Genomic DNA, 23,949 nt, shown 5'->3' with positions numbered 1-23,949 from the left:
AAACTCCTAAGTACGCCTTGGGGCCAGGTATTAACACACGTACTCGGATTGCATGATGGCTTTGTGTGGTTTTGGAGTAAATGCTTGGAGGGGATTGTATGTAGCAATATGCTGAACACTGTTAGACCCTAAATGTTGAGTAAGTATTTTGTAGGTCTTTTAAGTAACTATAATCATAACGAGATTCTGCACAGTGCCAAACATGGATTACAAGCTGGAAAATCTGTGCTTTATTTTCTTACTTTGATTTTCCTTTTATTTAGTTGGCTTTTGTTGGTTTTGCTTGATTTTTTGTTTGTTTGATAAGGTGTTTTCTCTTTCTCTAGCAGAGGTGTAGGAGTGATTGAAGAACAGAGAGTAGCACCATTCCCCAATTCTGTGTGACAGACAGTTCTGCCATTGAACACCATCAAAATCACTCAAGCTGGAGTGCAGGCAGAGTACTGGGGTTAAAACTCCAAAAAAGGGCACTGTAAGCCTTGGTAGTAGCAACCACAGAAACAGGAATCCCTGTTTCTCCTTGCTAACAGAAGGAAGCTGAGATTGCTTAAGAAGAACAAATTAACTAAATTCTGATTTCTCTGGCAATCAAATGCTCTGTCAATTCAGCTCACAGGTATGGATTTGCTGCTGTCCAAGAAGGAAAAGATGCTGCCAGTGGGTGCCTGACAGCACACTGAGTATTCTTCTTCCACCCTGTAAATATCTAAATCTGTTTCCGATTCAGTAATATTTAATTTTAAATTTGTTTGACCTGCTTAAACTGTTCATATACCAAAATTCATTTGGTTGTAATTTAAAGATTAGTCCATAAAACTAGCACTCAGCTTTCTTCTGACCGCAGTGTTTAATGGACTTTTTTTCTTTGCAGAAAAAAGCAGACTCATTCCAAAGCTGCCATTAATCCCTCTCCCAACAGAGGCATTGGTGTTGAGTCTCAGCTGTCTGCAATAGTTACCTAAGAGCTAGGGGCTGTAATTTGTCTTGGCAGGTTAATTAAAAAGTTTAGGTCTTACTAAAGCAAAGTCATTAACATCCCAATATTCCATTTTAGCACTAAAGTTTATCTAATGCAGAAATGGAAACTGCTGTAATACTGTGTTTTAAATTTAAAACCTGGGAATGTGATGTTCTGTCTTGTTTGCAGCTGAGCAACACTAGCGGTAGTTACTTCTAGAAGTATGTTAGCTTAGGAAATTGAAGTCTTACTTTATAGAATGCAGATTTACTTCCATTTAGTTTACTTTAGTAATTTGATTTTTTACTTACAACAACTACAGAAGCCTAAGGCATTCTTCTGAAGGCTTTTTCTCCCTGTTGAAGAATGTGTTGAGTTCAAAATTTCCCATCACAGGAAAGAAATCAGTAAGGCTCTTAGAGCAGAAAACACATTTAAAGCACTGTCACTATTGTTCTTGTTTTCAAAGTGATGCTTAAGTGTTCTAGCCAGACTTTTCTCTTGGCCTCATTGCACTAATATAGGGAAAAACAAGGAGATAAAAAAAAAAATAAAAGAAGCATTCTTAATTTGCCTTTGAGCATCAAGGGAATGGTGAGGGTGAGAAGCATGTCAGATTGTCTTCAAGGCAATCTTATTTTTTTGGTTTTGCTCTGCTGTACCTCCATGACTGCATGATAAACAGAGCAGTCCATGGTATGGAGCCCATGATATATTCGATATATCCCCTGCTGACCTTGAATCATTCAGGGTTTTTGTGATTCAGAAACAAGGAAGTTTTCTTTTGCTACACAGGTGGGAATCACTTTATCCACTGGCAGCTGTACATCAACACAAAGCTGTAGTGTAAAGAACCTGTTTAAGTACAAGCAACGAATTTTGAAACAGACTTAAGTAAAAATTTTAGGTAGGAAAATGTGGCTTATTGGCTAGAATCTGTCCAGAAAAGTGCAACATTTGTATCAGTACCATAAAAATCACTGTAATAGCCTTAACAAGGTGGTACCTTTCTCCTCCATCTAGTTTTCAACAGGTTGTTTGAAAAGAAAATAAATAAGCAGTCAGGTGTTTTGTGTAACTCTAATGCTTCAGAGCCTTTCTAGTGTATTCATGAAGTCTGGCAAGACATGTCTGCTAGATTGTAAGTACATAAATACTGTAGTACTGTAGTGTTACTATTTTTTTTCACTGCCCAAGTAAAGAGAATAAGGCAACCTGACAGTGCTTATGAACCAGTGTGTAAAGTTGCAACACAAAACAAATAAGTCACACATGATAGGAGCCTTAGATCTGTCTGTGCAGGGTAAGGAACCTTCAAAGGAGTTGTGTTGACTGTCAGAGGCAAGCCGCCATTTCATTTGATTCCTGTGGCAAGACCACCTAAAATATCTCCCTTTATTATTCCACTAACATAGGGTTTACAGTAAGAGCAAGTTTGAAAAGTATAGCTGCGATGCAGGAAGAAGTAGGATCCAATGATCTGAGAAGCAGACCAGCAGCCTAGAACTCCTGAATTCTGATTGATGTGTTAATTCCTCCCCAGCCTAGGCTCATGCTTCAGCTGCTCACTGTGTAAAACTGAGGAGAGTGACATTTCTCTGGAGATGCTGTGAGGATGATAGAACTGCTGGGAAAATGAATGAAGCATTAATTAATAATCACAGATAGTAGTAGAAAGCACAAAATTGATAATGGTGATCGTAATGATAAGTTCATAAAGTCAAACTGTGCAGTCATTGCTTCAGGCAAACATCCCCTGCGAGTGAGGACTCACCAAAATAAATGGCAATAGCTTTTACTTCAGCAATAAACATGTTGGATGGAAAGACTGCTGATTTTCCAAGTCTTATCTGCTATGTTTCAACAGACCGAGCAGTTCAGAGCCAGCAAATCATTGCGGGCTCTGTATGACAGTATCAACTGCAATTACTGTGCAGTGCTTGCCTGGAATGATTTGGCTTCCATTATTCTAGTGAAAACTGGAGAAAAATGGAAAAAGGCATCTGTATTCCCAGTTTGATAACGCACAGTTAATTTCATAAATTGTGAGGCTGTCCATTATACAGCTTTGGAATGTGATAAAGCTATAACTAAATCCACTCAGGAACGTTAGCATAGATTTTGAGGGCGGGAGATGGCAACTTGGCCTGTTTTCTAAATGGGTGTGGAATCATCCTCACTGAAGGGCTAGGTGTTTTCAAAATGTGTGCCTGCTACATGCACTGAATGTAAACCTGGGGAGAATACAGCCTTGTAATGCCTGTCAGAGCTTATACTTCTGAATAATAGAGGAAATCCAGGTGGAGGGAAAAGTATCCTGGAAAAGTTTTCTGCCTTTAACAGCGTTTTTATATCCCATTCTTCCAAATTACAATTCATCACATTATAAAGGAATGGACGGTCAAGGTCTTTCAATAATAAATTAACCTTTTTGTAAATTACATTGTTGGCACTTTCTGAAATTCCTAATAGAAACATTTCTTTGAGAAGCACCTTGTGGCTTCACAATCTGCCACGATCTGCCTGATAGTAGTAATTTATTTAGAGCAATTTGTCTAGTGAAGCAAAACAGTAGGCTGAGGAATCAGCTGGAATCAGCACATCTGTGACAGATTTTGGCCAAAAGTCTGCTCAGTAGAAGCAAGAAACATCTGAGAACCTGAAAAGAGCATCTGTGGAGTCAAAGTGTCTTCCAGCAGCTGTTACTGCTGAGCTCAGGCAGTCTCAACTGTGCAGGGCCATTGAGAAATCAAAAGGAAAAGCAAAATCAATTGTCTGTGAGAGGAGAGCATTGCTGTTTACCAGCTTGTCACCCAGCAAGCGACAAGAAACACATGTAGAACACCCGAGGTAGGATGCAAGGTTTTATCTCATTCCTATCTTCTACATGAGACAATGCTCAAGTTAAGAAAAGGACCATTCTTTCTGCTCCCTCTGCCATCTGTAAAAAAACCCTGCTGTAAGTAGTTTCCTCCACTGAAGTGCAAGATGAGCTCCAGTGTGATTTATAAGGGGCTGCCAGCACATCCAGCACCTGGTAATAGACACCAAAAGGCACAAGCCCTTCCTGCAACAGCCCAGAATGTAACCTACCCCATGCAGTCCCTAGGACAGCACTTCACACTCAGGAATGGAGAGTGTGAGCAGAGGAACACTTCATAATAGGACTGAGCTCAAAGGAGAAATTGCAGGGCACAGAAACAAGCATGGGACTGGGAACCCTCCTTGTGTGAGAGGTGACAAGAATGGCTTCCTTAGCCCTGTGTGAAAGTGCCTTTGTGTTTAGCTTATTCTTAGCAAAGGGAAAAGCAAGTATCTGAGTGGCTTGGATTTGCTTCCATTGCTTTTGCTGCTTATGTTTAAGTTAACTTAAACTCTAGCAATTTCCACTTCAGAGAGGGATACAGAAGTGTGATCTACTTAAAGTCTCAAAGCCATTTGTGTTATTTACACTTGCTTTGCTAATGTCTGGAAAAGTCTTAATTGGTTTCATGTAAATATTGAGGAGTCAGGATACTGTGCAGAGTAACATGGGATGTGATCTGTTCTGGCTTGCACAGTGCTTTTAGCTTCTTAATGCCACAGTTACTCGACTTAAAAGTCCCCCATGTACTATTAGATCTTCAGGACTCTGAAGGAGGAGAGGTGGTTTTAATGTCCCAGCTACCCTTTTCTGAACTTCTCCTTAGGCTAAAGAGGCTGAAAGTTCAGCAAGTACTTTGCTGAATCAGAACTCCTTAACTGCTAATGAGACTCCAGCTGCTCCGTGGAAGAGCTCAGTTCTCACCTATTGCAGGAGTATGGTCATCTTAGCCCTTCTGTTTCAGAGAGGGACATGGAGCACTTCCACCTTGTGGTAACCCTCTGCAGATAATTAGTTAGTAACCCATTCCTGCCCACACTCACAGCTCTTTTTTTGCTCTGCGTAGAAAAAAAAATACAGCAATATGAGAACTGTGCCAGGAAGGAAAATCACCTAATTTTTGATGTTATTGATCTCTGTGCTACAAAAAATAGCAGAACTTTGCAGGCTTTGTAAATAGCTGTTTCGACTTTGGCTCTGTATGCCCCCCTACAAGCAGATGTCTGATGCTCTCTCAGATGGATGATGCTTTTTTTGATTACTCTCTTGCTGCTGCCAACCTTTTTTTTGATATTTTGTTTCCTTCTTTCTGCTCTTACCTAGCTTCTCTGAGTGTGGCCAAGCTCATAGGTTTCAGGTAGTCTTTAGAAAAGATACAGTCACTCAATTCATGTAGAAAGCAAAAAAATGCATTTTTGAGTCCCTGCCGGGCTGTGGTAAGTTTTTTCTTTCCTTGTGTATTTGATCTCATGAATGACATTTTGTTGACAGGTCTGCTTGACTGAAAATGCTTATCCTCAGAGCAGGTTCGGGTTATGCTGCAGCACTGCAAAGTGTCTTCCTTTAAACATCTAGCTGGCCACAGAGTGTGGGGGGTCCTCTGTGAGAATTGAACTTATCCATACAGAAGATTGGCAAGAAGACAGGAGCCAAATCCAGCCCAGTCGGATAGGTTCAGTATCACAGGGCGGGACTGAAGTGTGGGGTGAACTCCCTCTGCCTGAGCTTTGTGAGCTGCAGGAATTCTCCACTCCAAGCAGGTGTTATGGTGTGCCTGGTGAAATTTCACTTTCATCCAGCCCATGTGCAAATCTAGTCTGTTCTCTTTATAGGGCTTAATAAAAAACAAGCATGGGCTGAGCCTGGATTTGGAACTAGAAAGAGGGCTGTGCAGAAGTGAAACTTTCCACATTAGCTTGCACTCCTTATATCCAGAATTTGTTTGCTATTCTCAGTAAAACAGTGATGATGATTTTGGATAGTGACACAGCCCTTAAAACTTTAGCAGCTGAAAGTCAACAACAGCTTTATCAGTGCACCCTTAATCTTTTCATGTTTTTCCTAAAAACTGATGAACAGCCTTATTTCCCAGTGAAGTGAGCCAAGAGGGTGAGCATGTTCCAGTGTTGGAGTTTATCTCTGTGTCTGCCTTTTCAGACAACTCCTACCAGATCAAACATTCCTCCTGGTTCTTAAATCCCTTTCAGCTTCAGTCAGTAATGTTTGTACGTGATCCTATGGTACACTGCTCCCTAAATGTTAACTGCAGCTTTCTACCTGCTGCTGCTAAGATCAACAGCACTTCCAAGGAACAGGAAGTCAGACCAATTGTTTCAAATCTAGATGTTACTTGTAATGACCTTTTTTCTCTCTGCAAGTGTCTGAAACAATTCTTGCATAATAACCCTTCTTCCCAAGCCATAATGGCAGGCAAAATTATTATTTCAGGATTTTGCTATTGAAGATGTAAGGCATCTCTAATAAAGAGGAAATTAGGACATGTCTCAAAGATAATTAAATAATAAGAAGCCTTTAAAGGTCAAATGCTTGGCTGTGAAAACTTCCATGGCCTCTCTGTGTAGAGTGTATCTCTTCACTGATGATCGGTGAATAAAAGGAAGCAGTAGAAAATTAAAATGTGTAAAGTTAGCTTAGTTTTAAAGCAGAGATGCGGTAACGTATTTAATGTTATATTTGAACTTTTTCTTTAACTTTTTATTTTGATTTCTATATGTACACACCTCTTTCAATAGGTCTTACAAGTGATAACTTGAGTGGAGAAAATAGAAAAATGGACAGGTACTTTCATTTATATTGTTGTATAAAAGAAATTAGGCCACGATGGATGCCAGTAAGTATTCATCTCAGCAGAAGTTAAGATGTCTGAGTGTCTTTAATGTTCCAGATTTTGTCTGGTTTTAATCATGCTTTAAAGTGGTAGAAAAATGAAGGTAGATTTGTCATTTTGAAAAGCTTTGCCTACATCTGTACTTACATGGACTGGTAGCATTGAACTTGCATGTCCATGTGCTGCTTTCAGGCAGGCAAGTTCTCTTGATCTGTCAGAGCTTGTACAAAAGGTTTATTGATTGGGGGAATTACTTTAGTTTTAGGGTCAAGAAAAGGTTTATTTATTGCTGAAGTATATGCCTCCTTTCTTTCTTTCTTTCTTTCTTTCTTTCTTTCTTTCTTTCTTTCTTTCTTTCTTTCTTTCTTTCTTTCTTTCTTTCTTTCTTTCTTTCTTTCTTTCTTTCTTTCTTTCTTTCTTTCTTTCTTTCTTTCTTTCTTTCTTTCTTTCTTTCTTTCTTTCTTTCTTTCTTTCTTTTATTCCTTTCTCTTATTTCTTTCTCTTATTTCTTTCTTTCTGTTATTTCAGTCCCTGTGTTTTTCTGTTCACTTTTTTTCAGAAGAGCATAATTCTGCCTTAATAACATGGCATGTAAGTGCTGTCTGAGGGGTTCTGGAGAAATGTGTAAAACGGTGCATATGGTTTTCGTTTTTACACTTTTGTATATAGCTCTTTCCACACGGCCCAGACTGCGGGCTAATGTAAGCACAGCTTGTTTTATTCCTGTGTCGTATTACCGAGCTGCTAGAGCAGCTTTGTGCATGCTTTTCTTTCCATGAATGCTCCCTGCTAAAGCACAGAAATAAGATTGTGGGAGTTACTTGTCCGCTTTGGCAAATAAAAAGAAAACTCTTTCTGTGCTTGAACAACAGACACTTCAAAGCCTCACTTTTCCAAAGGCTGTATTCACATGTACATACTTGCATTCAAGACCACAAAAAAACAGAAGCCAACAACATCAGCACTTCAGGAGTCACTGGACCAATCTTCATTTTGCATGGGGGCTGAGCAGATGAGAGGGACATGGTCTGTGCAGTCACTCCTGGCATATGTTGACTTTTTAAATAATAACAGTTGGTCTGTATATTAGATGTGTGACTGCTTTCTTTCGCTGAGTGCTACAACAGTCTCAGAAAAAGTGCCATAGATTATCTTAAACTGATTTCTAGACATCTTGCCAGAGGCTCTGACAAGGAGCAAGATTTGACCACATATGTGCAGCAAGTCTGCAAGGGCCAGGAACAGAGCCATAAGAACTGCTTTTTGTTTGCCTCTGACAGAAGACCACCAGAACAAAAGAGTTCAATGCAGCTGCCACAGATGCCCCAGAGAACTGGGGGCATCCCTGCACGGGGGCAAGGCTGACAAAGAACCTGGAGGGGAGTCAGGCTCTTGTGTAGCAGTGGCTGCAGGTCAGGCATCCTGCTTGGGAGCATGTCCCTGGCACCAGGCACTTAGATAACTGAACCTCACATATCAGTTTATCCAGCCAGTGCATCCTTAGTTATCAGCTGGATATATTAACTAAAGGCTTGGAGTAAAATGAATTTTTATTTGTTTTATGCATCCAAAATTACAACATTGCCAAGGTTTCGTGGCATTTGTTTGACCAAAAGAGATTACATTTGTAGTTCTCTGTGTGTGTATGGTTTGGGTTTTTCCTCCTGTAATACACCAACTTAAAACATCATTTAAAATGAAACTCAAGGCCAGATTTAGCCTTGCCCTGAGCTATGACAGCAGAAAATGTAATGTACTGAACGTGAAGTAACTTCCCTCTTGCTAGTGCAGCTCCAGAAGTTGAACCCTGAAGGCTGAATAATTGTTGTTTCCTGTATTAGTTTGTAACAATTTATGAGAGTGGGAAGGAACAAAAAAAAATTCTATGCAATCCCCTGGAGAAATAAGGGGATATGAGAGTTTCATCTACTGGAGTGGAATTCAGATTTAAAAATATTCCAACTGCAAAAAAAGGAATCTAAGAAGAAAATAACTGTTCACAGTGTGTCTTTCTAGATCTCCACAGCCATGTCACAGTTACGTTACAAGTATGGATTAAGGTCTTATTGTGCTTGGAAGCTGCATTGTAGAAGGAAAATTAAGAAGACTTCAGTCCAACAGCTACTCTTTGTTTAAAATCATTCACTGAATTTTTTTTTCCTAGCTAACTTCCAACCTGTGATCACATTTCAAGTGCTTTGGAACAGAGGGTGTTTTCAGATGGTCAGTGTATGATTCCTTAAGAACTGTATTTCAAGACCCTTTTGTACTTTTAGCATTGCTCACGTTGTAAGAAACAGTGTTCCTTGTTTGGCCCTATGGACAGCAGAAATACATTAGCAGGATTTCCTGAAAGTTGGTGAAGTCAAGGGAGATTTTACCATCAAGTTAAATGGTCATATACATTGACCAATGCCCAAGTGCTTTTGAAATCCCATTACACTTTATGCTTTCAGCCATCTGAGAGCTTCAGATTATAAGGCATTCTGCCCTGGAAAGATTTCTTCTTAATAAGGAAGCAGTAAGAGAAAGGAATGAATCAGGGAGATAAAGATAAAGCTCTCTCTCAAAGGGCAGCCCAAATTCAGACCAAATGTGGCAAAGGTTTCTGAAATAATCAGGCTTGTTCTCTTCTTTATTTACTCCCCAACTATTCCCACTTGGTCCCTCTTTCTATAGAACAGAAGTTCAAAATAAGACAGAAAAAATCTGACTTTTTAGTATTTCCAGCTGAGACTGAAGTCAAATGTGCTTGAAATAGTGTGAGAAAGACTGATATGATTGTGGTGAGAGCCATTTGAGTACCTGGATATACATCTCAAACCTGGCCTAAAAAACAAAGTATAGACAGCTCAAGGGAAAATATGCTCACATGTTGTACTGTGAAATTTGGCAAAATCAGCAGCTCTTGGTTTCAATAAGCGATCTAACTGCCCCTGAGCACCAAACCTTCTGTGCTTCACCATCACCTTGTAAAATGGCCCAGCCTGCAGAGTCACTTCTGGCAGGGGCAGGTGTCTCTTGTCAGTACCCTCATGGAGATGGGGGTGTATCTGCACTTGCAAATTGCTTTTTTAAAACGTTCTTGCAGAAAAAAGAGGAGGGAGAATAACATTCAATTCATTATTGTGGTTATGTCCTCTCTCACTTTCCAGGTTCAGGAGCGATTTAAAGAGCTGTTCAAAAGACTGCCTGCTTGTTGCCCTTTTCCTAATTTAGCATCCTTATACCTGCATGTGAAGATTAGAGTTCCACTGGGATGTGAGAGCAAAACAGGGTTATATGCATGGGTCCTTAATTAAAATAGACCTCCCAGCCTTTGGAAAAAGAAAATAAAATACAAATCTGGCACAACATCAACCAGCATTAGTAGTATCAGCATCATGCTAGTGCCCTACAGAAGAGGAAACTGTGAAAGAGCACTCGAAAATAATGACTGAGTTTCCATGATGATGTCAAGACTTTCACATATCAGGCTGCCAGGTGTGGAATACTTGAGCTAGAAGTATAAATGCTGTACAAAATAAAAATGAAGCAGAAAAATTGAAATCTCAGCAGGTGATGATGTACTGTAAGAAGGAATCAGTCCTTTAAAGCTTCATCTAGGGAAGGAAGAGGAGGAGCAAGAGAATATCAGACCCAGCATTTCCACATTTCCTTTGTTTCCAGGGTATTTTCTTTCTACTTACCTTTGTTTTCTTTTTTTTTTTTTTTCCTTTTTTTTTGGCCCATAGTGTCAAATCTGATGCTTGAAGACATCTGAAACCTGTTTTATCCCCTCTCACCTCCACGTCTGCCTTGGCATTGTTATCACAATTACAAGGGCAGTGACAGTTCCCTAGGCTGAGAATCCAGCCTCTCCTGCAGTGAAATTCAATTGAGTAGCATCATTTCTTTTAAAAATAAACAAGACTGCAAGCTCTGCAACTGGGAAGTAAATTAAATGTGTTCACAGAGCTTCAGAATCCTCTTTGCCTTTCATGTTATACCGCTTGACTTCCTATTAAAATTATTGCTAACGTAGTCGGGGCAGTGACAAGGAGCATTTTTGTGAAAGAGAGATGTTATTGCAATGAACTTCTAGGTGTCAGTTTTATCCTGGACAAGCAGATCTAGGAAAAATAGTGTGTGGCTTTCTAAGGTTGCTCTAGTGCAGCAGCAAAGAGTAAGGTGAAATAATGCGGTGTCCCTTCATTCTCCCAAGCAATATGATTCAGTGTACAGTGAGAGGAATGCTGGACACTCCTCATGGCCCTTTTGTACTGTTGTGGCTGACAGAAGATTTCAAGGTCAAATACAAACCATGAAGTCTCTCTGCGTGCTGCCTTGCTCCCTGTGCCCTCCCTCCCTCCCAGCAAAACGTTTTTGTTAGCCAGGGGAACACAATTAGGCAGAAAATAGATCAGTGGACAGCTAGGAATAATATATTTCTGTGTGACAATAAATGTATGTATTTGTTTGATACAGTAAACAATTCTATTCTAATTATTTTATTTACCTCCTTTTTTAGTTTACTTGCTATTTTTGAATTAATCCATCTTTGTATAGAGATAGTCAACATTTATTAGGAAAGGATAAAAACCTTTTATTGTACCAATTAGTATGTATGCAATATCTTCCTGGGCTGGTAGGTGAGTAGCTGTGGCAATTTATTTTAGGCTGAGCGGCTACATATATCTTCTCACCAGAACTGAACAAAAGATTTTGAGGCCATTTCTTATGTAGTGGTGGAGTAGACTACTAGTTGAAGGGACCAGACAGGATACTTTAAAAAACCCTGCTCTTTTCTTTGCATCTCATTTCTAATATGGAATATTCTCACTGGTACAAGTTTTTTGTATTCCTTGAACCTTGATTCCTGAACTGAGATTAGCATTGATTCATTAAGGTCTAATTGTCGTGCTCTAGTGCTGTTCATACATGTTTCTGACACCAAACACTGCCATCTCCAAAGTATCTTTTTGAGATTATCAAATGAAACAGTTACATTTGAATTCATACAGCCACATAGCGCTGAATGGCATTTAATCAGTTCTTAGAAAGCAGTCCTGGTGCTTATTAACTCCCAGAAAGCTACTGCCTTCAGTTGCCAGCTAGATAACTATTTTTTCTTTGCCAATAGATAGTTGCCTCTAAATGCCTAGGGAATGATGATGCTTGGTGGCAAGTGCAGGCTATAAAATATTTATCTTTAACACACAATTGTATTACTGCAGCCTCTAATAGGATTTGGTGTCAGGCAAACATCTGCCTTGGCCTCTGGCCCAAAGATAGGGAAACAAGCTATTAAGTTGGATGTTGCATAGTAAATAAATAAGGCAGAAATACTGTTAAAGTAGCTGTACTGCTGACCAGCAAACTTGGTGAGTATATAAAAAAGAAATCCATCAAGAGTCTAGAAATTGGTCTAGCTTCTTAATATGTTTATTGTGTTGCATCTGGATAAAGGTAATTCATGTCGGTAGTTGTGAGCCAGGCTGACAGATCTTTATAGAGTTCACCACAGTAGAATTGGCTTTCATGGGGCTTTTTGTCAGCAGCAAAGTGGTCCCCTGAGCAGACCATTAGCCTGGGAGCTTTGTTGCTGTCACATGAGTCAGTTTATAATGTGAAGCAAATGCTGTGTTGTATTTGTGTCCGTGCCTCAGATTAACAACATTAAAAAAATGGGAATGGTAACAGTTAGCGATTTCATATTGAACTTGATAATACCCTTAAACAAAAGATAGTGTAGTGTGAAGTCTTACTGTGGGTATGGCTGGATCATGCCAGTTTATGGCTTCTCTCAGAGTGAAGGGTGATTACAGTGGGAAAACTAGCAATGGGACAAAGGTTTCAGCCAAGTTTCCCTCAAAATTTGCCAGCTGTGAGTTTACTTGTACTGAAAAACATCCCCTGAAAGAAATGGCAAAAATAGCAGGTCAATGTTATTTTTTGCAATATGTTGAATTATAGCTGCTGAGGATACTTAGAGAATTTTTTTTTTGTTTCTTTCTTTGTTTGCTTTGATATTTAAAGCTCATGAGCAGAAAGGACCTTAAAGAGTACTTCAGAAGAGTTTTGCTCTTGAAGAAGTCTAGGCTTTTGCACTTAATGGATGTTTTCCCTTTCTTATTTTTATGAATCCAGAAAGTGTTTTGTACATCCTCCTTTTCCTGTCTGGGGTAGGCTGTCCTAGAGTAGGGAGTACCTGCTCTGTCAGACAGGGCATTTCCATACCATTCTCCAAAATGACAGTGTGGATCTGAAGACCAAGTGTCTCTTTATGTCATTTAGACTTTTTGTCAGAGAAGTATGAGGATATTTATAATGGAGAACTGAGAAGATGCCCAGAGGGCTTGAGCAGCTCTCCTATGGAGACAGGCTAAGGGAGTTGGGGCTGCTCGGCCTGGAGAAGAGACAGTGCCAAGAAGACCTTAGAGCTCTTCCAGTACCTAAAGGGGCTACAAAAGAGCTGGAGAGAGGCTTTTTATAAGGGCACGGAGTGATAGGACAAGGAGGAATGGCTTTAAACTGACAAGTAGGCAGGTTTGGGTTAGATATTAGGAAGAAATTCCTCACTGTGTGATGAGGCAATGACACAGGCTGCCCAGAGAAACTGTGGTTGACAAATCCCTGGAGGTGTTCAAGGCCAGTTTGGATGGGCTGTGGAGCAGCTTGGTCTAGTGGAAGGTGTCTCTGCTCATGACAGGGGGATTGGAACTGGGTGGTCTTTAAGGTCCTTTCCAATCAAAACCATCCAGTGATTCTGTGACTCCATTAAATGACTTGCTTTTTCAGTTGCTAATTAGATTGTGAAGCTGTCAGAACACTTAATTCCATAGGCAAGCTTCTGCATTCCCTCTTAGAAACCCTGCACCCCAAGTTTTGCCTATGGTGTGAGTTGTTTGCTTTTGGAAGTTTCACTCATGCTGGTGGTTGAAAAGTGACATGGAAACTGTGTTTTTAGTGATCTCTTTTCATTCAACAGCAAAACCTGATGAAGGCATCATGCATCATCCATTGGCTGGCCCTCCAGTTATTAATCTCTGCCCTTACCGGCTGGTGTCAGTCAGATCTCTTCAGGGATTTGGAAGCCAAGAGAAATCTGTGGGAATCAGACTGGAAACAGAGAACATATGTATCTCTTTCTAAAATAGAATTGTTCATGGTCTCACAGTGAACTTTAACAATTAAATAAAAGAAAACAAAAACATTGTCATAATTCTCTAAAGGAGTTCCCATGGTACTATTCATAAAACACCATATGGAATTTTGTATATATTGAAAATACTCCTCTAATTATGTGAACAGCTTACAGAATAAGCTGTGTAATGGAGACTAGAAGCCAGCCATAACTGCAGTGGCCTGTTTTTGCTTATTGACTGATAGTATGTCACCTCTCTAGCAATGCTGACTGTGAACATACTCAAGACAGCTGCTTTGCGCCACTGACTTAGGGACTCCATGAATGTTAAAGTTGTGTCCTTCTATCCCATATGATAATAATTTGGCTAAGCCCTAGCTTCTGAAAATGTCTGCCTGATTCTTTATTCTTTCCAGGGTTCTCCCACCACAACTCCCTAATTTCTGATGCCAGGTCACCCTCCTCCTCCTGTTTTGCTTGAAATGTAGGTGTTAGAGCACTGTGCATGAATATGTGTGCACTTACACATGCCAGAAGGGCCAGAAAATTTTCTGAGGTGCCCGACTGGCAGTCTGTAACCACTGAAACAAAATTCAGTCCTAGGATGAAAACAGAGGTTTTTATGAGAAGTCTTGAGTGAGTATAACTTGCTAATGCCTGCAATTTCAAAGTAGAAAGAAATTCCAGGTTGTGATTCTGCCTAAGAATATAAATAGGAGCAAGTTCAGTGTTGCACACACATCTTGCCGACTTGCTCCTCACAAGCCTTAGTTTCTGCCTTGTTTTGTGCTCATTAGCTGTGGAGTTTCTGAGGAAAAAAAAGTATGTTAATTTAACACTTCCTTTATGGAAATTCTTTGGAGTTGTTTGGGAGTAGCTTTGAGACAATGATGCACTGCATGAACGTTCATCACTTTTCAGAATTGATGCTCAGTAGTGAAGAACTTTTGGGAGTGTGTGAAGACCTTAATTGCCCTGAATCACCAGGAAATTTTGCATCCTTAACTGCTAAAAAACAGCAAGTGGCACAAGTCACAGAGGGAGTAGAGTTCTTTTCACTTCATCTCATCTCTATCAGGCAGGTTATTCCAGGGCAAATAGAGGTAGTGTAAAATGAGAATACATTAAAAATGTTACTTTTGGCAATATTAGAAAAACAAGGGACATCAGAGAAAGCAGTGAAATGGGATGAAAGGATTTTTAAGGGCCTACTCTATTATTAATAGCAGAGGGTATTCAGGCCACAAGTAAGAGCTATTGAGGTGCTTCAGTGAGGAAGGTAAAATGGGTTTCATCCACCTGTTTTGTAATTCCTTTTGAATTCCTTTAGGCACTCTATGGCATGAGAAAGTTTGGCCACCCTTGAAAAGAAGTATCTGGGAAACCAAAGATGGAGGAGGTAGTGACAGATGAAGTGATATGTGTGCATATCACTGCAGCTTTACAATGAGGAATGCCGGATCTGCATATGAACCAGAAAATAGATGTGATTTTTTTTTTAATGTGTTAGTGTCAATGACTGTTGGCAGGGATCTGCCCCATTATAGGCGTCTCTGCTGAACCAGTCAGAGGAGGAAAGAATGCACCACCAGAGTAAAGGTTCTTACATGGATTCACCCAGAAATTCTGGAAAGGTTTGTTACCTAAGCACAGGTCTGCTCTGTTTCTGTGGTCACTCTGAACTTTATACATAGTCGTTGTAGTGGACGATGTAATTCAGTTTAATCTGAAGTGGACATTGAATTGGTGTGCAGAGTCTTACCTGTCTTGTCCTAGGCATCACAGACACACTAGCTGAACCCACTGTAGCTGCAAAATGTTGTTTCCAGTAAGAAAGATTACCATTTAGCTGATGTAGTGCATTGTCACACTTTGGAACAGTTGCCATGCTTGATGTTATGCTACTTTTAAGATACTTTCTAGATGTTTTTGTGGGTCTTTTTACTATTTTACTAAAATATTTTATTACAAAAATATACCAAGAAAACTATATGGATATTTACTCCTTTCCAAGATCTCAGTTTAGTCCATTAAAGCGAAAACTTGAGGAAAAACTTTTAAAAATAATTTTTAATATTCTAAAGGTGTTGTTAATGCTGTGAGTCTGTCCTGCATCATGACCTGAGGTATTCCCCTTGACTTCAAAGGTCACACATGTTATATCTGTGCAGGGTTGCTCCACCTTGCAGCCCCTGACCCAGTTGGAAGTGGGATGGTGAGGTGTCATGGGACAGCTGCACTGATGCTGAATAGCACAGCCCTTCTCTTCTCAGTTTTCAGGCAGCAGGGAAAAAAATACTCTAGGTTTTTTTTCTGCTGCATTCTTTTTTTTTTGCCACCTTTTGAGCTTAACCACCTCATTGGAGGGTCTGACAAGTGCCAGAAGCAGCACAAAAAGAGGGAGCTTAGAGTTGTTCTTAGGATGAGAAGATTAGAGGAAAAGGACTGACCCTTTCAGCAGCAGGAGTGGTTAAATCTCCTTGCCCATCTCATTATCCTGTTTCACAGAACTCACTCTCTATGTTCTTCATGCATGTAAGTATGTACATAAATAACTTCCTTTTCCTAAATCTCTGGGTATATTTCTTGAAGAAAAGAAAAATATAAGTATTGTAAAAAAAGCATAGAGAAAAAAATCATAATGTGAATTAATTTCTGTTTTCAACAAAAACAAAACTGTGACATTAACCCATGTCAGAGTTCTGAAGATTGTATACACATGGGCTAATATTGACTTTTGATTTACAGGATAGAATTGTGTTTATACCTGCTATGAAATGAGAGATTATATTCCTAAATATCATTATAAATGCACAAGGCCTTAGTTGTTACATCTTTATTCTAGGAAGCATGGCTGCTCTTTAACTAGCAAAGATGGCAGCTCAAGCCTAAAGGGTTGACTGCATATTGTTCCACACACCATCAAGTGAATACTGGCTTAACTACTGAGTGTTAGAAAACTGACAGCACTTCCTTGTACCTTTCTTGCTGCATGGAGCTGTCTGCTTATGAGATGTCTGAAGCCAGGACTTAAAACATAAATGCTTTAAACTAGTTTTATTATTTAAATTTGCTGTTGTCCGTTGTGAATTATTGAATTATACCACAGCCTTGAAAATGTCCTTCAGAAACCTCTGCTCTTTGGCAAACACCCATCCAGAAACTGGCTTCCTTTCATTTGTGATTGGAAACTAATCTTCACATCTCTGCTGTCGCTGGTTCTCTTCACTTGCACTGATTGGGAGTTTACAAATAACTTTGCTCCCAGGAGGTCGCATGAAGTGTATCTGTGCAAATGCAGTCATTATTCACAGGGCTGAGATTTTCACCCCACTCCATGTGTACCACCAGTGCCTCTGCTCTGTAACCAAATCCAGTTATCCAGTTTTCATCTGATAGGCATTTCCCTCACAGAAGATGTGAAATAGCACTGTAGAATGAACCATGGTATTTATTACAATGTCTTTCAAAGCCCCACTCACATTTACTCAGTCTTCACTCAGTTTAGTGTAAGAAAATAAGATTATTTTCATTCTCTTTTTGATGTGTTTACCAGCTTGTGTTGTTCTTTAATGAAAGATATGTTTTAGTCCCAATATTCTGAACTCTCTTTGAAAGAGAAGTGCTAGATAACATTTTACTTACCTGTTAACTTCCCCTGAAAAATGAATAGCTGGTGTTTTTGCCAAAGTCAGGGAATTTAAGATGATAACTAGAAATAGAAAATGTGAAATAGACCCATTCCTGTTCCACCAAATAGAATATTAGCCCCAGCACTTTAAGCTGTTAAAGATACAAATGATATAAAATATAATGTATTATATTCAATATAATATTGCAGAGCAAATAAGAAGAAATTTGGTTAGAGGTATTTCGTGAACCAGCAGATAGGATGAACCAAGGGTCTGTGTTCAGTAAGTTCATAAGGGAACATACCTATCATCACTCAGCTCTTTTTGGCGCAAATAAAGGCCTCAAGGTCACTTAATCAAGTCAACAAAACTGGACCAGCAGTGTATGTTCTGCCATGAGAATGGTGTGTATTGCATCCCTCCAATAAATTCAAAGACGAAAAATGGTCGTAAAAATATACAGGAAGAAAAGACATTTGGAAGTCTTCAGGTACTGAGAGAATGCCCAGCCTGGTGGGCTCTGAGCAGCTCATATTTAATCACAGAATTTGCAGTTGAACCATCCACTGATGTAAATGGATGAGCAAGGTTTAGTGCAGCTCACACTAATGCTTTCAACCCAAGTGCAGCAATTGCTTTGAAGTTTCAACTGTCCTGCCCATCCAGAGCTCTCCTAAACTCAGAGGTGTTTTCTTGCCTAAAGAATTGTATGAATTCTCTTTTTTTTTTTTCCAGAATCAGTGGATAACTGTCCCAGTAATTGCTATGGGAATGGAGACTGCGTGTCTGGGACTTGCCATTGCTTCCTTGGCTTTCTGGGCCCTGACTGTGGCAGAGGTAAGAATTTATGCTTTGTGAACTGTTACCCTCTCCCATTCAGTTAACTTTTTGTCCTGGAAATTATATTCATGACAGCGCCTTCTGCAAAGTACTCTTCACCCAGTGTGGGGATGCTGCAGTAGAGTGGAAAGAAGTTGATCTGTGAATTTTGTTTGCCACAAATTTGCTAAAATTTCGATCAGCAGCTGAGGGGCTTGTGGGTGTTTACCCTGGAGAAAAGAAGGATTGGGGGCATCTTACTGGTCTCTAGAACTACCTGAAGGGAAGGTGTAGTCAGGTGGGAATTGGTCTCTTCTCCTAAGTAAGTGATAGGACAAGAGGAGACATCCTCCAGTTGTGCCAGGGGAGGTTTAGATTGGCTATTGCGAAAAATTTCTTCAGCAAAGGATTCAGACTGCTCAGGGGAGTGGTGGAATCACCATCTCTGGGAGTGTAGGTGTGGCATTTAGGCACATGGTTTAGAGGTGGGCTGGCAGTGCTGGGCTCAGGGTTGGACTCGATCTCAGAGGGCATTTCCAACCTTAATGATGCTGTGATTCTTTCCTAATCGTGCCCGCTGTGCCCTTAGCAACAGCACAACCCCTTGGGCTGCTGGTGGACAGGCAAATGTCATGTTGGAAATTTTCTCTCTGGAATTGACTTTAGAAAACAGGACTTATAAATGTGGCATTATGGTTTGTTTAGCAGAGCACTTTTATCATGGTGTGGCATGACTGTATAATGATACTTTCTTTTAAGATACTGATTATACAGAAAGTACCTGGCAAGTCTGCCTGAGCCTGGCTATGGGGAATAGGGCAGCGTTAGCATAAGGCTAGGAGTGGGATAATGGCAGAACAACTGGTTACTCTGGCCAAAAGAGAAAACACTGGGAGGACTGGGAAGGAGACTTACCCCAGTAAACAGTATAATACATTTTTCTGCTCAAGTGATAAGTATTTTTAATAAATGGCTTTGGAAGGGTTTTCTTTGGCCTGAATTTTTTAGGTTATTTAAACATTTAAAAAACAAACTGAAATACTTTTAGTAAGAACACATTTCAAACCAAGATATGAAAACCTTGCATGTGGGAAATGAAACGATACTGTGCATCAACCTTTTCAAGGCCTTTTTTGGCTCAAACAGTCCAACAAACTATTTATAAATCTGGAGAGGGAGGTAGCATAAAACGTTAGTGCCCACCCAAGGAGCTGCGGTGAGGCTGCAGGTCAGGTCTTTACCCCAGCTCATCGCTGCTTTGGAAAGCAGGCTGGCGCCTTCCCAAGAGGGAGTTAAACTCTGTCCAACCCCAGCCCTCTCCCCCCCCAGCTGAGCTGGGTCACATCCCAGCAGCGAGGCAGGAGACAGAGATAAGGAGCCGAGCACCCCCAGGGCCGGCGGGAGCTCCCTGCCAAGGCAGCGGGGCCGGGGCCGGGCTGAACCCGGCGGGGTTTCAGAGTTCACAGCCCAGTAAGATGGATGTGGCAAGCTGTGTCCCTGAGAGCTGTTATGTCAAACTTCTTGCTGACTCAGGTTACACTTGGTTTGCATTTCCTTACACTTGGTTTGCATTTCCAAGCTCCTTTTCAAATCCCTAGAGCTGGAGACAAAAGGAGTTTTTTCCATGTCCCATAGCATATTCCAGCTCACACCTCCTAACTTTCAGTTGGGGCAGAAGTTCAGGGCTTATTTCCCCCAAGGCTCCCTGTAGAGTCTGTGGAGAAGAAGAACTTTCTTCACCGTGAGTCAGAGTGCTTAAACTCTTGTTCTGAATCCACTTGCAGAGGAACTCACCTCCCCTCCCTGGCTACCCTGAACTTTCTCAGGCTTTTAAAGGGAGGGATGTGAGTCTCCCATTTCACCAGAGCACATGCTCCAGCTGCTATGAACACCTTTTGTTAAACTCTGTCTTTTCCTTCAGAATCATCTGGGTTCAGCTGTTGCACTCTGCCTTTAGGAAGACAGAAAAATACCTGGAATGCCAAATTTATGTTTGTATATGCATGTCCATTCACTGTGTGTTAAATAGATCATATTGCCATGAGCATGAGATCCAAGGATTCCAGGATTGTCTTGTTGGTTTTCAGGGGCATCCGAGACTCTTCTTTTGATCTATAAGTCCCTCAGAAGGCAGCAAGTGTAAGGCGGTTACAGTATCCATCTGCAGCCCTTCACAATCCTTGTGCGGAGCAGTAATCCTTAAACAAGCGGGTTCCTGCTCGCAGAAAGCATTCCATGGATTTCCTGGGTGTTCCTTTATTTCAGTTCAGCCTTGTAATTTACCATCCAAGTGAATGGGAAACTCTGGAGCAGAAAGCCTTTCACATTTTAGTAATGGTTAATTTCTAATGTATTATTAACTAATTATTTTAAAAAAATAAATGAGAGCAAGTTACCAGAGGTGTATTCCGTAGGCTTTTTGAAGGTTTTCTTGGACATGGGAGGTGGCCCTTTCAAGTTCTGTTTAAAGTAAACAAACAAACAAATGATCTTACTCACTGATGCTCAACTTTGCAAAAATCAAGAGTATGCATTTGGATTGCTGCTATCATTACCACACTAGAGAATTACTGTAATTTTGCCATCATAGACATTGTTGGAATCTGAATGATCAAATAATAATTATATATCTTTATATATGGAAAAGAGTTGCATAAATACCAGGAGAAAAAATTCAGAAACCTCTTTTGTGTTTATTCATTATTGCATGCTACAGAGGAGGTCTTGTTCTCTCCATTGCCTGTACATTTGAAGCAGTTCTTTCCAGGTGATGCTGACGGACTTCTCCACAGAAGGCTCTGTGGAGTGTCAGTCTCAGTGCAGATGGTCAGTAATTTATCTGATCTTTTACTGAGTGATCAGCTGTCTTGTCAGGAAATCTGTAAGTCTTTCTCAGCAACCTCTCCCTGGTTAAAGGCAGTTATTCTTTCTTCTTGTTGAAAAGAACTGCAGACTATCCCCTGCCAGTGCCTTGAAAGAACAATGTCCATTACTGAGCATTGAAATTTGAGATGGGAGGGGCAGAAAATTCCATCACTTAGCTGAAAAGTGAAATTACAGAGTGAGTGTGCTGTGAACCATGCACACAATACAGTGTATCTTACACAATTTAAGTCTCGTATTGTATAGGTAGATACCATCTTGCAAATTATGCACTTGCAATGCACCACGGCATCGTGTTTCCTTTAAAGTGAACAGAATGCTCCTTAGTAATAACAATTGCCAAATTCCTTTCTTTCCTAAACCTCTTTTATCTTGGTCAGGCAAATGCAGTTCACTGCATATCAAACTGGTTTAACAGTCAGAGTTGGCAGTGCTTTGTGTTTTATTGAGGTTGCTGTAGTTCTGGAACACTCAAACTGACTTGACTATAAGGACATGTGGGAACAACTCATGATGCACTTTGTGAGATTAATGTCTGAAAATATGGAAGAGAAGGAGAGGAAAGCTTTCCTTAACCATGTAATACCCCTTCCCACACATAATCAAAGTCAGGAACAAAGCAAAAGAGAATTCATCACATGCCTAATCCAGTTGGATTAAGCAGCAGAATGGAATATTCATTTCACATTTGTCCTGCATAAAATTGTTCATAAATTGCCTTTCTGAGAGGCAGATGAGAAGACCAGCTGCTCTCACCTAAGGCTGATGTGCAACAGTGAACAAGAGCAGTCTGTGTTGAATATATGTCCTTGCAGCAGAGTTTGAACAAAATAAAATGAAAGAGAACAAGACTTAAGCAAGAAGTTTCGAGGCAGAGTGAACAGGAAAAAGCTGTTGCTTCTGAGGGACTGAAATCAGCATCTTCCTTGGCAAAATCAGAAGAGGGGACAAAAGGAGTATAATGTGGCTGGTATGGAGAATGCCATAGGGAGAAGACATCATCTGAAAGGAGCTGGAGAAAGCTTGTAGAGTAGTGATTACAAAAAGTCGTCCTGGAGGCTGAGGTCTGGTCCTTGATGCCCTCTGCTTCCTTGGGGAACTTGTTCTGTATCCTTCATCTCATCGCATTTTCCAAATTCATTTGGAATTTTCCTGGCATTTTCCAAATTCAGCTCTGAAAATGCTTAATCCTGGGATCCATCGTGCCACAGCTTGAGCTTGTCATTTTCTTCTTCTTCCCTTTATCACAGGAAAGAAATCCTGTATCTGGGTGGCCTTGAGAGTCACCTGCCTTCTCTGGAAACAAGGACAATTAAAAATCCTTTATAAGTCCTTTATAAATTATACAAATTTCAGAGGATAGATTTACATAGCTTTTATTACAGGGAGCTTAGAAACAGTAGAGGCCAATTTTGCCTTGTGGCTGGTGATGAATGGAGTCCAGCAGAGATGATAACCAAAAATGGGGGCTGGACATTCAGTTAGAACCGTAGAATTGTTAAGGTTGGAAAAGACCTCTAAAACTCTTTTCATCAAGTTCAGCTATTAAGCCAGCACTGCCAAGTTCACCACTAAGCCAAATCCCCATATGCCCCATCAACACATCTTTTAAATTCCATCAGGGATGGTGACTGAGTTACTTCCCTGTGTAGACTGCTCCAGTGCTTGACAACCCTTTCAGGGAAGAAGGTTGATAGCTGATGGAATGACATGAGCTAAATCAGGGAAGTAGTCCCAATGTGGTATTCTGGGCTCTGAGCAAAGCAACTGAAACCTATAAAGCTGAGAGTTAACTCAGAAAAAAACAGGGGAGTGATTTGTGTGCCACTGAGAAGGAACGTCTGCCAGCAGGTCAGGGATAGTGATAAGCAATCTAAGGTCAGTGATGCTCCACAAAGAAGACATCAGTACATTGTGAAATCAGAATACAAGAAAACGATGAGTTTAGTTAGTGAAAAAAGGTATCAGAGACACAAAGCAAAAAGATAGTCTAACTTAAGAGCACTGTTTGTTTGTTTTAAACACTTGTAGGAGAATACAGTTAACAGCTGGGTATCGTCCATATAAAACATTGGGTTTTGGCAAAACAAACAGCAGCATACCCCAGTGAAGATTGTGTATGAAGAATGTAAATTACATGCTGGACTCTTGTGCTTCTTTTTGAAATGATTTTCCGTTTGTTTTAATGTGATTTTTGTTGTCTGTCCATAGCGTCCTGCCCAGTGCTGTGCAGTGGAAATGGGCAGTACATGAAAGGAAGGTGCTTGTGCCACAGTGGCTGGAAAGGAGCAGAGTGTGATGTCCCAACCAACCAGTGCATCGATGTCTCCTGCAATAACCATGGCACGTGCATCATGGGCACCTGTATCTGCAACCCGGGATACAAAGGCGAGAGCTGTGAAGAAGGTATTTGCAGGATGCAGTCAATTAGCCTTTTGCTTTGATTGTTGTTCTGTAATTATATGGATGTAGGCAATTCAGCATGGACTGGCACTTAAACAGAACAATAATAGGCACCTTACAGATACAATAGATGGATACAACATAAAAATGATATGTTGTCATAACTCCTTGTTAGCTATCATACTTGTTCAATAATTGGATGAAAAGCCATCAAATGCTTCAGATAGAAGAATCTAGTTGAAAGACCAGAACATCTAATCATATGTTCAAATGTTCTTATTGAAGCATCATTTCCATTTACACATCTAAACGTATAATTATTTTTACAGCTCTTTCTTCTCTGCTGCGCTATGCCAGGCAATTTCAGTTGCTTACATACACAAAATGGTGGCGTGTGAGAAAAAGTCCCTGGTCCTT

The 23,949-nt window shown here is 40.3% G+C and overlaps 1 protein-coding gene across 10 annotated transcripts in view; it reads left to right on the top strand.

The window, feature by feature from the left end:
- Positions 1-23,949, top strand: part of TENM4 (teneurin transmembrane protein 4) — a 589,980-nt gene that overhangs the window by 424,434 nt on the left and 141,597 nt on the right. For all 10 annotated transcript variants that reach the window (XM_063148730.1, XM_063148734.1, XM_063148732.1 and 7 more), the window contains 2 exons: positions 18,163-18,264; positions 23,341-23,535. In XM_063148730.1, coding sequence (XP_063004800.1) covers positions 18,163-18,264; positions 23,341-23,535 — 297 coding nt within the window. The remainder of the gene's footprint in view (positions 1-18,162; positions 18,265-23,340; positions 23,536-23,949) is intronic.

The sequence above is a fragment of the Melospiza melodia genome, chromosome 2 (genome assembly GCF_035770615.1).
Source record: "Melospiza melodia melodia isolate bMelMel2 chromosome 2, bMelMel2.pri, whole genome shotgun sequence".
NCBI lineage: Eukaryota > Metazoa > Chordata > Aves > Passeriformes > Passerellidae > Melospiza > Melospiza melodia.
Note: the sequence above shows the minus strand (reverse complement) of the source record. Positions and strands in the feature narration are given on the sequence as shown.